Source organism: Anser cygnoides, chromosome 7 (genome assembly GCF_040182565.1).
Source record: "Anser cygnoides isolate HZ-2024a breed goose chromosome 7, Taihu_goose_T2T_genome, whole genome shotgun sequence".
Classification (NCBI taxonomy): Eukaryota; Metazoa; Chordata; class Aves; order Anseriformes; family Anatidae; genus Anser; species Anser cygnoides.
The window spans coordinates 19,009,020-19,025,470 of NC_089879.1; the positions used below are offsets into that span (position 1 = coordinate 19,009,020).

At 40.8% G+C, this 16,451-nt stretch overlaps 1 protein-coding gene across 4 annotated transcripts in view; it reads right to left on the reverse strand.

The window, feature by feature from the left end:
• The window catches only part of WDFY4 (WDFY family member 4), a 134,699-nt gene that overhangs the window by 44,847 nt on the left and 73,401 nt on the right, over positions 1 to 16,451 (reverse strand). For all 4 annotated transcript variants that reach the window (XR_010832719.1, XR_010832718.1, XM_048069286.2 and 1 more), the window contains 4 exons: positions 15,103 to 15,269; positions 4,633 to 4,781; positions 3,392 to 3,512; positions 991 to 1,076 (listed from right to left, as the gene is read on the reverse strand). Coding sequence is in view for 2 of the 4 variants with exons in the window: in XM_048069286.2 (XP_047925243.2) it covers positions 991 to 1,076; positions 3,392 to 3,512; positions 4,633 to 4,781; positions 15,103 to 15,269 (523 nt within the window). In the remaining 2 variants the exon portion in view is untranslated. The remainder of the gene's footprint in view (positions 1 to 990; positions 1,077 to 3,391; positions 3,513 to 4,632; positions 4,782 to 15,102; positions 15,270 to 16,451) is intronic.

Consider the following 16,451-nt stretch of genomic DNA (forward strand, 5'->3'; position numbering starts at 1 on the left):
GCAAGACAGTCAGCTGAGGATGAAAACATTATCCTCAACTGTCTCAGCAAGACAACCTCAAGAGATGCATCTCAGAGCTAAGAGACAGCAAAGGTAAGCACTGAACAAAGCGGCTGGCTCTGGAGCAGGATCTGGTAATTCTAAGTAGCCACACTAGGCAGCCAGTTTAGAAAGCAAAAGTGGATAAATCTTTATTGGCTTTTTAAGCAATTCTCCATTAGAAACTGTTCAGTGATTTCAGGAGCACAAGGAAATTCTATGATTACTTAGAAATTAACAGTAACAGTCCTCAGTCCAGGCTGCAGAATTTACCAAAGGAAATACTACATACTGAGGTATTTTTCCTGCATAAAGAACAGTGAAAGTGAATCTAATGTAATGGCCCAAACTGCAGTGAAGGGGAAAAAAAGGCAAGAAAAAGTGTATATCACTTTGTATTCTTACAGACAAATTCCATAAAAAAAAAGCATGTAAGGAAAAAAAGTCTTTCCTATATGAAAATTCTATTGTTAAAATTTAACACCACACTAAGGATACAAAATCAGAGTCAGACTACAAAATACTGATACAAAATCAGTTTATTCCTAAAACATGTAATGGTACTTTGTGTGTTGGAATAAAGAAGGAAGAAGCCTTCTTTCCCACAGTACCGTAAAGTGAGGCAGAGGCAGCTTTCTGATCTCAGTGAGATTGCAATTCCCTGGGATACAGGGACGTACACCACAACACACCGCTGGGTGCTAGAAGAGCTTTACAAATGCATTAGTCCCCTTGACAAATCAATGGCTATATAATGCTCCAAAGAATTCACAAGTCAGCAAAAGGAAATTTTCATAGCTTTATGTCTAATCCATTAAAGAACAAGAGCTGGAACTGAAGAAAGAGCCCCTGGGGCAGCACAAAGACAGACATCTGAAGCTGGGATAAACAGGGACTATAGACAAAGAGTGTAACCTGGGTGTTCATATGATATTATGAAGTAGTGATTACCTCTTAAATATCTTATTTCGGTCGTTGTCATGGAATACAAGAAATCTGGAGTAGCCATTTTTGAAGAATATTTCCAAGGCGATCTCCTGGAAAGGTAAATCATTTACAGTTTGAAGAATTGCAGAGCTAATCCTAGTGCTGCAAGGAGTCCACTATGGCCTGCCCAATTCTTAAGGCCTTTAAAAAAAAAAAAAAAAAAAGGCCTTGACTTGGTATTAAGTGTGAAGCATAGCAAAATAGGCCTAATATTCCCAATTTCTCCAACTGTAGGAGTGGTCATACTGGGATGACCAAGAGTGCAAATGCTCCTGCGAAGCAAAACCAAGCTCCAGATATTGGTTTTATCAACCACCACCTCCTGCCACTTCTGAAGCATTTTTGTCTTGAAATCTCAGTGTGATTAACATTAGACTAGTAGCATTAACTTCTAAATAGTTGAGGAAGACAATCACATGAAGGGGAGACGCTAAATAAGAGCCCCTTTCAAACAGCACATGTACTACTTCCTCAATGAATAGTGATCTCGATGGAAGTAACCAAACAATTTTAGTTTAGAAATGGAGGAGTAAGGGAAGTTTGACATTTCTTACTGAAGCTTTAAATAAGCAAAATTGAAACCTTCAGCCTCTTTTTCCACCATGTCCTCACACACATTATGTTGGGCATTTGCATATAAACCTGTAATTTACTCAGTGATCAGTCCCTTTTCCACCCCACCAAAGCCAGTCAAGTATAACTACAAATGATGCGTAGTGTCTAGGAACCCAGACGTGAGTTTCAGTCCAAATATGGCAGGTGTAATACAAACCTGAGAAGATAACTAAATGGCAACAGCCCATACATGTTTCATAAATTAAGTATAAAGCAGAAAGGCAATGTGAGAGCTGCTATGACAATAAACAGCTTGAAGCGTTGGATCTGAAGCTTGGTTTTCCAAACCAAGTCTGCTCAAAGTGTGGCCATTACAGAATCAGGCTGTGTGGTTTCACAGTGTGTTGCTCTTAGCTTGGCTATGTGCACGAATAGGACATCAGCTCTCTGCTGCTTTGCTGCTGCCTAAACAACTGATCCACCTGTCCTCTAGGGAAAGCACAAAGAATTAGCTTTCTTCTCTCTTCTGTACTATTTTTTTTTAGAGCAATTTTTGGCATTGGGTCCTGGTGCAAGAATTTGAGAGTGCTACAGATGACTGAATTTTCAGGTCATTAATAGAAACAAATAATAATAAAACCACACACAAAACACAACTGAAAAAAAAAACACACACACATAGAACCACCTATATCCTCCCCCTCCCACCACCCCTTTTTTTGTCCGAGGCTCATTCAATGACTACTTTTACTCATCTCCATTTTTTCACTTTAAGTCACACAAAACATTTCCATTTCACGTTTTAAAAAGTTCAAAGGCATACAAATACATGAGAAGAAAGCAAGATTCCACTGGCAACTCTGAATTTATTCACAAAATGGAGGAAGAGGTGACAGTTCTGTTACTCCGGTTGCTCATCAATGATGTAAGAAAATAATCTTCATGCAGTTACTCAGAGCAAGATTTAACATTCCTGTACATGCTTGGAGAGTGACCTAACCACTGAGATATAACATGCCCTGAATCAGGTCTGATCTACTAAAATTGTCCATTTTGCATACATAATTAAATATAAAATAAAACAAGGATGAGTGCCATACTGCATGACTTAAGACATTAATCAGCACCACTCTCTCAGTTTTCAAATTTTCTGAATGATTTCCTACTTTTCTGTTGAACTACCTTCCAAAAATGGACTAAACGAACAGGTACCTGCTTATGGCTGTTTCAAAGCACTGTATTTTTGTAAAACAATACCTGTGCATTACTCTTTAGACTGTACCAAAATGCTCTAAAGCAAAATACGGGCTCTGATGTTGCAAGGAGCTCTAGCTATGCTTCTTCTGTGATTCTCATCATAAGCTTACCTAAACCAGACAAAGCTAAAAGGGTACCAAGCCACTGGTAATGAGTAAGTTCTGGGTAACACAGATAAAGGCTGCATTATGATTCAGATACTGACTCATATGCACAAGTTACTCCAAGAGGCTCAGGGTAGGTAAGTGACACATACTTGTAGCCCACTTATGTCCACCTCCACTGGTATATGGGAACTATTACTGAAAAATTAGACACTTACTGAGATCTTCAATCAAAACAGGACTTCAAGACTTATTTTCAAAAATATTGAGATAAACTGTAAAGAACATTATCAGCCTAACACCTAATGGGCCTACCACTCCAGTGAGGGTGTTTTTTATCTGAAAGAAATCTCAGCAGAATTAGTGAAAATTATGTAAGTAGTTTTCAATTACATGCCATTACTGCTGCTGCAGCTTTCATTCGAATGACCAGGCATGTTAGTTCCTACCTGCAGAAGGAAGCGCATCAGACGAATCTCTTTTATATCATGATACAAGTAACGGGAACACACCTGGTCTCCCACAGCATGATCTTTATGACATAAGTTGAAAATGAATGGATCACTGATGCTGTGAAAAAAGGAGAAATAAGAAAAATGAATTTCAAACAAAGAGCAGAAAAACCTTTGTGAACATGGCAAGTCCTCTCTCTAAAGAAAAATAAAAATACTAAGAGATAGCATGATCAGCTGAGGTATAGATGAATCAAAGATAAAGGCAAATACTGAAGGAAGATTCTGTACTAGTACTTAATAAAAAAAACAACTTGTGGAGGCTGAGGGTAGATTTGGAATTATTTTAATGTATGCAAATACGCAGACAGCAATGTTTTGCACACAGTTAAGTCTAAAAAGTAGCAATGAAAGGAGTTCGGTGGGTCAAAGACAAGCATCATGTGGACATGCTGCTGCTATAAACAGCTAATAATTGGAACTAATAATTAAGCATTTAATTCATTATTACTTTAGGTATGTACATGTACTACAACTGATATCTACAATCTATCCCACAGCAAGTCCCATAAAAAAAATCAACCCAAGTCATTTTATCAGATTCAGTCCAATCGATATGTAAGTCACCCGATCAGATTGACTGTTATTGGACTTAGTAAGAATCGGATGTAGAGCAGACAGACAGTCATGGAATAAAAACACTGAGTTACTCACTGTCCCACTGGGCTTTGCACATGAACACACAGTATGAGCAAAGAGCTAAGTCTAACACACTCATTTTCAATATTGATCAGTATCAATAAATCATGAGTCAAAGATGATAGCATTGTGCCAAATATTAATTATGATTCTCTCTGTCTTGGAGAAACAAGCAAAAACTTATTAGACAATGAAGTGAAAGGCTCTTGTAACGACTATTCCATATGAATAAAAGATGGGAGCCAGCCAGAAAGGAACATTAACAACACTTTAAAAGAACTGAAAAAAAAAGAAATGTGTTAGACTGCTCACCATCTCCATCTGTTGGAGTTGGGAGTCCTTAATGTACCTCCAAAGACTATGGACAACCATCTACAGTGAATTAGGTTAAACAATTCTGCAAATATGGAAACAATGGCAAACTTCTTGCTGTGCTAATATTGTTTTTGAAATCCCCCAAAGTCTGTGAGAAATCTAGGGCTGCATGTGTCAATTCTGTAGTTAACCAAGCAGATCTCTGGGAGGAAAGAATGACTCACCTGGACAAGCAGTGTCGCGTACAGTAGACCTCTTCTAGAGGGGATAATACAAAGCACTCGCAGATGTAGAAGTGCTCTTTGCCAAAGAGCAGCACCCCTTCCAAAGCTGTATGTCCTTGCACAACTGCCACAGAGCACTTGAAAGTAACCTAGTATGGAAGTAAGCGTAACAAAGCCAGGAGTGGGTAACACAAGAGACAGGGACAGCAGGGAGCAAAACCCAATGATGCAGAATGACATATTTGTACCAAAACAGCTGCCCTCTTGATTGGCAAATCTATACAGATGCTGCCACAAAATCAGCACATGATTGACAGTGTATGCCTCTCTGGCACTAGTAGTGGCAAAGTCTGATGTTCTTCCCCCCCCCCCCAGTAACTGTGCCCCTTCCCCATCTATCTGGGGCTGTATTTAACAACATCACTATAGAACATAAGGGGCTTACAAATGTGGAAGTCAGCACTGCAAAGCCTTGTCAGCGACAGTGACTCTACAAAGACAGAGAGTTGAAGCGCTGGGGAAAGAGTGACTTACACAGCACCATGCATAAGAACAGTGGCATATAACAAATATATATTTACAATGCAGAGAAAAGGCAAATACTTTTGAAAATGAAATCTACACTTGAAAAAATCCTCCAAATTGATTCCAAGGAGCAAAAGCAAGGAAAGAATCTAATATTTTTGGTATTTATCTCTCCAAATCTGAGTAACAAAACTCCTTGCATTAGCATTTTTCCTTCCTATATTATACAGGATACCAGTCAAAATATATGAGTCTATGATTCTAGCTGCTTTAAAATAAAGATTTAGTTAGACATTCTGGAATAGTAAAAACAAAACAATCAAAAACAAAAAACACACCTTCCTTGGCATCCCTAAGATTCACCTCCTTACTCCTGAGCAAGCTAACTTGGGCCTTAAAAATGGAGGAATTTCTAACCCACAATTTAGATGTGTTGGGAATTTTTCAACAAAATAGTTCTTCAGTATATATGCCAGTTCATAGAAAGTTTTCTTGGGATTTGACCACTTTTGATGGAGAAAAAAAGACTCATCTGGAACAATTTTTATGGCTGAGATGGTGCAGAAAAAAATATAATAAAAAAACACAACAGACCAACAGATAGACTAGAAGAGCCTAATGAATTGAAAAATTATGTGGGTTGTGGGAAACTTGAGAACAAGTTCTGATTTTAAATCAAGCAGTACTTCATTGAAAGGAATTTTCCTAACATTTAGAGGCAAGACGCTCCTTGTTCTTCTTGTGTGTTGATTCAATCTTCTACATATACTCAGTTCAAGAAAAGCAAACAGTCTACTGACTAGCAGAGTTAACTGGGAGGATGATCAAAGCCAACTCACTGCTATTCCAGGTTTGGACATGAACTTTGAGCTGTCATCTTCTACATTCCCAAGAAAGGATGCAGAAGCTAATCACCATCCTATTAGCCTACTCACAGGTGAAAAACCCGTGAAAATCCCTTCATAATACTACAAAACTGTGAAATTCCCCAAACTTTAAAATCCTAATACTGCATTACACACTAAAAAAGGATTAGATCTGAGAAGTATTTACATAACAAGAACTTTGCTGGCTCAGAAATCTATTGCAATGTTTTTGAGAGAACGGATTGACAAGCATGGGAAGTAGCACAAAGCAGTTTATTCTTACAATCTCAATACTCTTACCTCTACCAAACTTCACCAGAACTAGGGTCCTGTATTCATTTTTTGCACATGCAAAAATGACCCAGAAATAGCAGGGGTTCTAGAAAATCATATGAAGTCTCAATATCACTATAATAAAAATATATAGAGTAGGTTTGCTTCTCTAGAGTCTGCACGTTTCAACTGGCTTTCTGCCTTTGTTCCTATTGTACACTATTTCTGGAAGCAAACCTACAGTCTTCCTTGCCTCCATCCCAGAACGGGCTGACTCAGGTCAGCTGAAACAGACCTGCACAGCTATATAAGCTTTCAGTCTTGGATGCCAGCATAACTTGGTGAAACTATTAGAAGTTTTCTGTTTTAAAATTCAGTACAGAATGAAAACAGTATGAAGTGGAAAGATGCAAGAATTCAAAAGGGTGATTACTATTTTGATCAATATTTAAAATTGACATCAATAATAAATAAATTCATTAATAATTCAAATAAAACCTTGCTTCGACATTTTATTTTATTTTTACTGAAAAGCAATTCTTTTCACCAACAAAATGGAGGGGTTTCATTTTAAAATCACTTGGATGGGAACAGAAGGTTGGTTACATTCTGGGGTAAAACCAACAACTTTGGAAGATTACTGTGTGCAATTTTTGATGAAAATCCCCTCACTCTCTTCCTCCTTCCACTCCAAATTATTTTTAAGAGGAATCTAGCATTTCCAGTCACCTCTCCCACATATCCCACAGGAATGCCTGCCTCCGCAGGGATATGCCACCACAGAACTCTCTGAACCGTACCCACGTGTGCGCAGGCCATTACGTGGTTAGAGGTATGTATGCTTGCACTGAGAGTGCTGGGGAATTCTGCTCACATTAGTGAACCACAGGGCTTCCTGAAGTAATTAAATAGCAGAAAGATTGCTTCTTCCCAAATGGAAGGTAACTGAATAATGAAACATCAGGCAGTTGCATAAAATAGCTAAATGGACACAAAGTTGAAATCCAGACTTCTAAGAAATCTGCCTCAGCAAATCCAGCACTCTGATCCACATCAAAGAGCCATTTGACCAATTTCACTCTAACTCTGCTGCTTTTTAAATTTTATTTATTTTGTTCAGTTGCATATATGGCTATCATGGGACTCTCAGCAGACAGCAGAAGGCAGGGACAGACGGAAGTGTTGTAATAAGAAAGGAGATTCTCAAGTAGATCTAGGCAGGTAAGCATGGGTAAAGGGGAATGGGCAGGGAGAAAAAGGCAGAGCAAAAAGGGAGCAGAAAGGTAGTAAGAAAAACAGCAAAGGAAAACAAAGGCAAATATGACTTACGTCTTTAACCCTCTTAATGTGGAATATGAATAGGGAAGAGCAAAGAGCCTACAGGAATAGGGATATGGGACAATTCAAACCAGAAATATGGAACTGAAAAGCGTGTAGGGTGAAGCTTGGGAAGCAGCTGGGTAAGTCCCAAAATTGTGCAGTTTGGAGTAGGACTAACATGCCAATAAAGCTAAAAGCACTCATGTGAATCCAGCTGTCCTGTTTACAGCTTATACTAATCTGAATACCAGTGTAAGACACGAGGCACAGCAGGTTGACTCTTAGCCATATAGATAGAGCAGTCAGGTAAAGCACTCCAGTGAGACCCCTTTGTCTGTATGCATGGCATAAAACCACATGCTGGCCAGCACAGGGCAGCAGGCAAAGCTGCTGCTGGAAAACAGCAGAGACAAGTCAAGAACAGTTAGCAGGGAAGACCCAGGCAGAGCCATGAGATAGGTTGAAAACCTTAGAAAACCTGCAGCTGACAGCCTAGATAAATTGCAGCAGGTGACAGTGGTCAAACTCTACCTACAATTCCTGGACCTTTATCCTGGATAAAGGCTGCACGATGTGCAAGGAGGAGGTCCGCCTCAGAAAGTGTTTCCAGCACAGCAGGAGCACCACAAAACCACAGTCTCAGAGCTGTACTGAAAACATTGCCAGAGTGAAAAATTCAAACTAGAGATAACAGAGATCACGTGTGTGTGTTTGGGAGGCACACGGACTGTGAAGGGGGCCTGCACGCAATCACTAACATGGTGTGGCACAAATAACCACTATGGTACTCCACCTAAGGCAGGATTGGGACACATTAGCAGGCCTTGAGAGGGAAAGAGCATATACTTCTCCTTTAAGCCCCTTTAAGGCCTATTAAACTCTAAGCCCAAGTACATTCCTGCCTTCTGCACTGTCAAACCACTAACAGTCACTGGTGCCAAATCCATTTCTTCATTTTGTGTTAACACCCCCAACAGAATTAAATATATTTGCACTGTTAGAAATAGTAGAGTCCTTGGGCTGAGTCAGTTCTTCTCATTTGGACAACAGGGTTCATTTTTCTTCCAGGTGACTAATAAAGATCTGACAGAGGTGTACTAGAGAACCCCCACCAGGACAGTCTTGTACCTAAAAGTCTTGCATTGAAATACCAGGCAGCTTGAAATTACCACAGATTAAATAAAAACTTTCATTTTCTGTCAAAACAGAACAGAATCCAGTTTACCAGTTACTGGAATCATTAATCAATGATGCAAAGGTGACATAAAATAATTGAATAATTACCTTCTAAGGTATTGCCTGAAGCTCTGCATCTCTTGATTGCTCTGTTCATTCGTATGTACAAAGGAATTAAAGCTAAAGGCATGTTGTTTTGTGTGTGTGTGCACACATGTGTCTTCTCTCCCTTTCTCTTGTTTTTCAGAAGAGCTGTTTGTAAAGGCATCCAGTTGCATTTAAACAAACAGCAATAAAACCACACCTGCTCTGGAGTTCAGGAGCCAGATTTCCAAAGGAATTACATTCCTGAAGATGCAAGCAGTCTTTACAAGGTTTACAAAAACACCAGAGGAGGTTAAATCTATTCCTAGAGACCCTGGCAGTGTTAGTATTGCCCTTCCAGGGAAAAATCTAATGCAAGGAAATTAAAGTCACAAAAACATGTCAAGGGAACATGCTTACCCATGTCACACACCCTACTGAGCACAACATTTTTACAACGTGAGGACAAAAGAACGGCTACTCGTGAGTCAGTTTGGAGATCAGTCTGAATAACTATCCTGATTATTAGTAGCAGAAGCTTAATGAAAGAGTATAAGAAACATGCTAGGTATGGCATCTTTCTTGATCTTTATGTATCTTCTCAGCAACCAGTGGCTTAGGGACATTCTGAAGCCCCTTCTTCCTTTTTATTGCCACATCTTGTATTCCCCTATAAACACTCAAAGCCAACTCTAATTATTTGCTCAGAGATGAAATCTGTGGTTATATACTATTTCTGTCCTTTCTGTTGTGTATCAGGGTGTATTAGCTACAACAGATCTGTCAGTAAAGTAGGGTCAATGCCACAGAGTTTAAAATGACTAGGAATATATGAAACAGAATACGTTGCTTTCAAAATTTTTGCTAGGAAAACAGATACATGCTTTCATGGTGACAGGCATATAGGTCCATCTTTTAATGCCACTCACAAGACCTTTCCTGCAATGTTTGTTAGTTTGCTTGTTGTTGAAGACTCATCTTACTTTGAAACTGTCACACACGCACCTCATTAATCACAACTTAAGAATAAGTGACAGGTTGCTTCATTCTCCCCAGCTGCTCAATGACCAAAGGAAACTAAATCCACTTGACCTAGTCTTTCATGGTAGGGGCTCTAGGCTCAAGTTTGATCCCATCTGAACTGTTAAAAACATTGGCTCAAATTCCTTCTGCCTGGGTTTGAGTGAAACTATTCTAATGCCAGAAAGATAGCAACAAGCCTTGTGGTGACAATTTTGCTTTGGAAGACCCACAACATATACACTTTTTTTCAGGTAGCCTCTATCCACCCTTCCTCTCTCTCTCCCCCATAATCTGCTGGAGCAAAAACCCTATGTGCAGGAGTTGTTCCTTCAGTGTGCACTTACCAGGTTTTAACAACTTCCCAAATGCTACAGGGAAAGAATATCAGATATTCAGGAGAAAAGGGGTGGAAGAAGGTTTCTGTCTGTACATGGTCATGGGCACTGGTGTTGCTCTTTGTCCTTGCTTTCTGTGCTGAAAGCTGCCATCTGTCCCGGCCCATCGCCAGCCTGAGAGGCTGGCATCCTTTAGCTGATGATAGCATCTGGAAGCCAGCTCTAATAGGATTGTGCTCATACCTCTTGCACACTCAGACATCTCTGTCTCACTCCAGGCTCCACTCAAACAGAAAATGCTGCCAAAAACTAATATGAGCCCTTTAATTTTCCCTTAGGTCAGTTCACTCAAGTTCATGCCCTTCCCCATGACTCTCGGGAATAACCACAGCAAAGCTTGCCTATGCCATACCCTGCTACATCACTCTACAGAAAGCAACTGTTAAGGCATCATCAGTTGTGCTAACTTGAGGTGGCAGTCAGGGCCCTGGTGTTTGTCTGGAGCTCTCCAGAGATCCAGGGAGCAGCTACAGCTTCACAACTGAAAGACATTTTTCAAAGCAAACACCAAAAAAACACAGAAGCAGATATGAAGGGGGACACAAGTACATATCCAAGGAGTACAAAATGTCATGGTGAAGGAGCACATGCAGAAAAGCAGAGAACTGGCTGAAGATACTTTGTTTTTTGTGACACAGCATGAGTCAGACCCTGCCCTTTGCACCTAGTAGCACAGTCGTTGACTGAGCTGGGTGGGTATGCAGGAGCATGGGCTGGGAAGGGGCTCCCAGCAGTCTCTCCACTGCAGCAGAAACCTAGACAGGACAAGACAGAGGAGTAATCACCTGTAAAGCCTTGTCCTTCTTCATGCAGTCCTGGCTGAACACAGAAGAGTTTCACATCAAAAACCTTTATTAACGCTCAGAACTGCTTCCTGCAGTGGGGCAGCCATTACAGCCTCTGCTCGTGCAGCAGGGAGGAAAGAGGAGAAACTGAGGCATAGAAAGGCCAAATGACTTGTGCCAAGACCTGGCTTCCCATTCTCCTGCTTCAATCCCAACAGCTAGTGCCTGTTTATGCTGCACATCAGCACATGTGAAGTTCTTAACTGCTGCATCCTTGAACTAGGATGAACTGTAACAGTGCTCCCATGAAAACAAACTGTCTCGGTGCCTTACACAGCTGTGAAGCTTGTGCAATGCCCCTAAAACCACTGGCTCCACTAAGTGCATGCAGAGCTGCTGCACGCTTCTGCCTGTCCCGGATGCTGAACCTCACAGCTGCTCCCTCCTTCAACTGAACTCGTTCTTTAATCAGTTCCTTTCTTCCAGCCAATGGATCCCTCTCCCTTTCTAACTGATTTATGCTAGCCACTTCTATTATTGTCCTTGGCATCTCCTGTGCTCTCTCCCAGCCCCTCCTTTAAGGAAAGGCATTGTGCCCAGATTTCTGCTAGGCCATGCCCTCTTGTTAACTTCAGATTCATTACCCCAGCTGCTTGGATTTCTTACTGTCTCAAATGACTTGCTGGCAAACAGAGCTTTATTTTTCTCCAAAATTCAGAGTTTCTACACGAAAATCATTTCCCAAGCCTTCTACTCTTTCTTCATCTACTACATGTTAACTGCACATTAACAACCTGGCAGGACTGCTTCAGGCTTGTAAAGATCAGGGAGGCAACCTCACAGTTGGGGGCTCAGGTTGCAGATACACGAATCCAATGTTCTTGTCTCTGCTGGTAAACCAGGGTTATTTAAAGGGCTGGCCCTGGCTTTTGGTAGGCAAACTGATAGATTAGATCAGAACAGGTTCCTATTCGCATTTCTCTTGCACAATTTTGCAGTTTTTCTCTTGCATGCACAGCTGCGGAATTGTGCATAACATCACCCACAATGCACATTACCTCTCCTTCCATGCCTACACTGAAGCCAAGCAAAATACAATCTTAGGCTGTATACGCACTGCTTTGCTACAGTTCGCCTGAGCCCACCGAGAGCAGTCCTTTTGCCTAGTTTCCACAAGTGGTCCATGCTGGGGCTATCTGTAAAGTAGGAGGCAAAGCAACAAAATGTCTCAGCTACCCACCCACCGTTCTCCTATAGCCTGCCAAAAATCTGCCCTGAACCTCCATTCCTTGTGCCCAGACTCATCAAGGGGGCAAGCTGTGGGCACGTACAATTCCTTTTACCAGCCACTTCCTTCTTTTTGTACCACCGCAGAGCCAAACACAACACCCTCTGCATCTTGCTTTTCACCAGTGCCACATATAAGACTTTTGCCTTTTGGATCTAGATCACTGAAAGTTGATGAGGTCTCAGGGAAAATGGTGCAGGGTACGTAAAGAAATGGGAAAAGAACAGCACACAGCCAGCCTCATACATCTGGCAATTCTAGTGATAAGTTACCACTGTGCAAGGAAGATGAGTGGGGCCTATAGCAACCCTACTTGCTGCAGAATGCTGAAGGTAAAGCAGTATGTATTACAAGGACCCTGGCTGGAGGAGAAAAAACATGATCAGTATAACTAAATGCTGCTTTGAAGGTATGGATTTGTACATACATACCTTCCCATCCTATGCACTGGTAGCGCAGAAGAAATGAAACTAGCAAATGATTATGTCGTTAAAGGCTACAGTTGCACAAATCAGGTATTAATTTCTTGATCTCTGTAAGTTCCTAAATTCAGAATGTTTGACCTTGAAATCTGGGAAATATGTTCCTCTATGGTTAGTTTAATGCATTAAAAAGAAAAAAAAAAAGAAAAAAAAAGAAAAAAAAAAGAAGGCAATGAAAAGAACACGTCTAAAGGCTGAACTTGTCATGGTTTGGGTCCTGTTCAAACACAGAGCATGACTGCTCCCGCTTGTGATTTGTCTCCACTCAGTGACTAACCTTCGCAATGCTCACAAACTTCCTTCCTTAGCCTACCATACTTAAAATGCATACTTAAAATGATTTCACAGGAATGCCTAGAAATGTTTTAGTCTATTTTACAAGCAGGATAAAACAAAAGAGTAGATTGTATTAGCATGACAATACCCCACCTGCACCAATATTTTCCGTATTTAACTTGCTGAAAACAGACTCTGAGCCAACAATGTCAACAGCATTTGATCTGCTACTTCTGCAAAGAGCCATTGCACATCTGAATATGTACAAAGGCGCCTGTTTAATGGCAATACAGGAAAAAATAGCAGAGGGTGACAATATGAAACGAGGACCACTTTCCAGACTAGAGCTATCCCTGTGTTCCAGAAATCAATCTAGTAGCTGCCAAGGCATCGCAGTGACTTCTCTGTGCAGTGCAGTAGGTAAGATGGTTCCAGTTGCCTGGTTAAAGTGCAAACAGCTCACGAGGCAGCCATTTACAAGGCAGGACTGCAGCGCACTAAGTGAGCACAGGACAGCTAATGTCACCCCCTACTGCTTTTTTTAATACTTCTGTCAGCTCGGCAGCACAGTGACTGCTGCTGGAAAAAGCATGCCTGGCGTTTCTGACGGCTTCCTGTGGAGTTACATGGAGAAGAGACAGACAGCCTAAAGGCTCAAAATGAGATCAGCACACAGAAAACATGCCTCACATATTCATGCCTGACTCTTCTGCTTTGGAGAGGTATGTGGGGGCAGGGAAGAGGAGGGGGAGCAGGGGAATGAAGTATGTTGTATAGATAACGTACCAACAGCTTTAATAGCTTAAGGAAGCCATCACACTGGAGAACACAAATGTGACCCCTGGCAAAATGCCAAGAAAATTCAGCTAAGATACTGAGGCAAAAATAAAATAACTATACCTAATACAACCATCACAAAACAGTGTAACAGCAGAGTCTAAATGCTTAAGTCTAACTCTTGGGTTCCACTATGGGATGCTAACTCCTAGGCCAACAGGGGGAACAATGCCACTGCAAGTAAAATGTACAGTGTAGAAGATCAGAGAATGAGGCCAGGTGTACTCTTTGCGACAAAAATCTCACAATCCTGGGAGAAATGGCTATGTGCAGAGCATATCCAACACCAAGGATTTGACCCAAAGACACCATTGCAGGGAGTATGCCAGAAGTGAAGGGCAGGTTGCCAGCTTTTGAGCAAAGGGATTAAATTGAGAACACCAGAGTGAAGTTACTGTCCTGCTAACAGTCACCCTTATTTACTCCCCAGTTCCTGTCCTCACAGCATTCCTGAACCTGCCTCTTTCTTAGACACAGAAGACACTGCGAAGAAATATGGGAGAAGGGTAACCAGTCCAGCACAACATCCAAGAAGTAATAGCACAGTTTTGACTAGATGAGACAACAGAAGCATCATACAAATAGGAAGCAGCAGAGGTTTCTATGGCTTCAAGGGGAAGAATCTGTCCAGCATTCAAGGGGAGGTGGAGAAAAAAAAGGGCACGTGAAGGGACAAAAAAATATTTACTGGTATTCATCAGGAAGAGATTTTAAACATCACTGGACTAGCATATTTATAAATCTAGCACAACCTTCCACAGGTAATAAATTGGATCTAGACACTGCTCTGGGCATGAGTAAAGGTAGGGAAGCTGGAATCTCAGGTCTGTATAATTTGCCATGCCTCAGGCAAATTGAGACAATATTGTCTCACATGTACCAGAATACCTTGGTCACATGCCCAAAATTTTTGCTGCTACTTCAAAGAGTTAGTGTTAAATGCTCTTCAAAAGTAAGCCTATATAGGAGTTTGTACAGAGGCTGGAAAATTGCAAGTGCTCCTAAGAGACGGATATCGATATCTACTGTAGACTGAGTCCACCTGAAATAAAAACTGAGAGGAACAGGTAGGCCTCCACATCCAGTTCACCCTCTAAAAGCCATTTCCCCTGAGAAAATTTTCTAGCTCATCTTTGCTACCTTTTCACACTCTGCAAACTCCTGCAGTATAACTTGTCTCTCCACACATAGCTCCAAGAAGTCTTCTGAATGGAAACTTTCATGTAGAGCAGGGAAGAACGTTAGCTGGTTACAGTCTGATCTTTTCTCATCCATCTCCCTCTCTGCTCCATTTAACGTCAGCTCTCCTATATGAGTATGAAAGAGATGGCAGTTTTAGTGGCAGCCAGATGACAGCAAAAGAATCTGCAATTTAGACTTTCACCCAATCTGTTCTACTTTGGGAAATAGCATTATCAGATTTTGCAGATCAGCAAAAAATAGGCAAGAGAAGTAAAATCTGTGACTGCTAAAGCAGGATGCTTAGTTCAACTAAAACCAGGCCCCCACATTCAGTCATAATTCAAATCAAATCCCTATAATCACTGAAGATTCAAACATACTGAACAAACATATTTATTCACATTTTTGCACTGTGTTGGGCCGATCATATGATAACCAAATAATTTTAAAAAGACTCTGTCTACATACTCAGATTAAATTAGGAAGAATTGAAAATAGCAGTCTCCCATGAACATGCAATGAGCAGGATCATAAAAGAACGCAAGGAGAGATAACGCACTCATATCTTGCCCAAGCCCCTACCTTGCCCCAGGTTTGGGGAATTTGTACTGTACACACAGTTAGGGAAGGAGTGATCAGCCTTCTCTTACTCCTTCTCATTGAAGTAGACTGTAATCACTTCCATGAAGAAACTACGTAGTACTTCAGTCTTGTTCCAAGCCTAAACAAAAGGCTCCATTCTCCCTCGATTCCTGGGCCCTAGCACGCTAAGAAGTATACAACAATATACTGCCTATATCCAACAATGTACACTAAAAGCTGGACTTGGAGCAGTCATACAAACGGCTGAAATCCACAGCCTTAGACTTGGCTGACATTTCTGAACTCAAACTTCTTAATTTTTTCCTCCCTCTGAAAACCTATCAACCTCTGTACCATATTTCACTGGTCTGTTGTTTTCATTCTTTTAATGTCTCATGTAACAGAAAGCCTGGCCTTGGAAAATTAAAAATGTTGACAATTACCATATTTTGAAAAATCTGGCTCCATTTTGAACACTGAAAAATAAATTTGACATGTTAATTTTCTTGGAGATTTCCTCACATTCTCCATTATTCTGTCCACATTCTTGGAAACTCACATTTCCTATAACCACTTCCCTGAGCCATTTATCACCAGGTATTTATACCACCTATAATAATTGTGCTAATCTTTTAACAGATGTTCAAATTTACTTTTTTATTTTTTTAGCCCAGAACACTGACACTAAGTTTTTTACCTAGACCAAATTCTGACCTGGAGCTTTG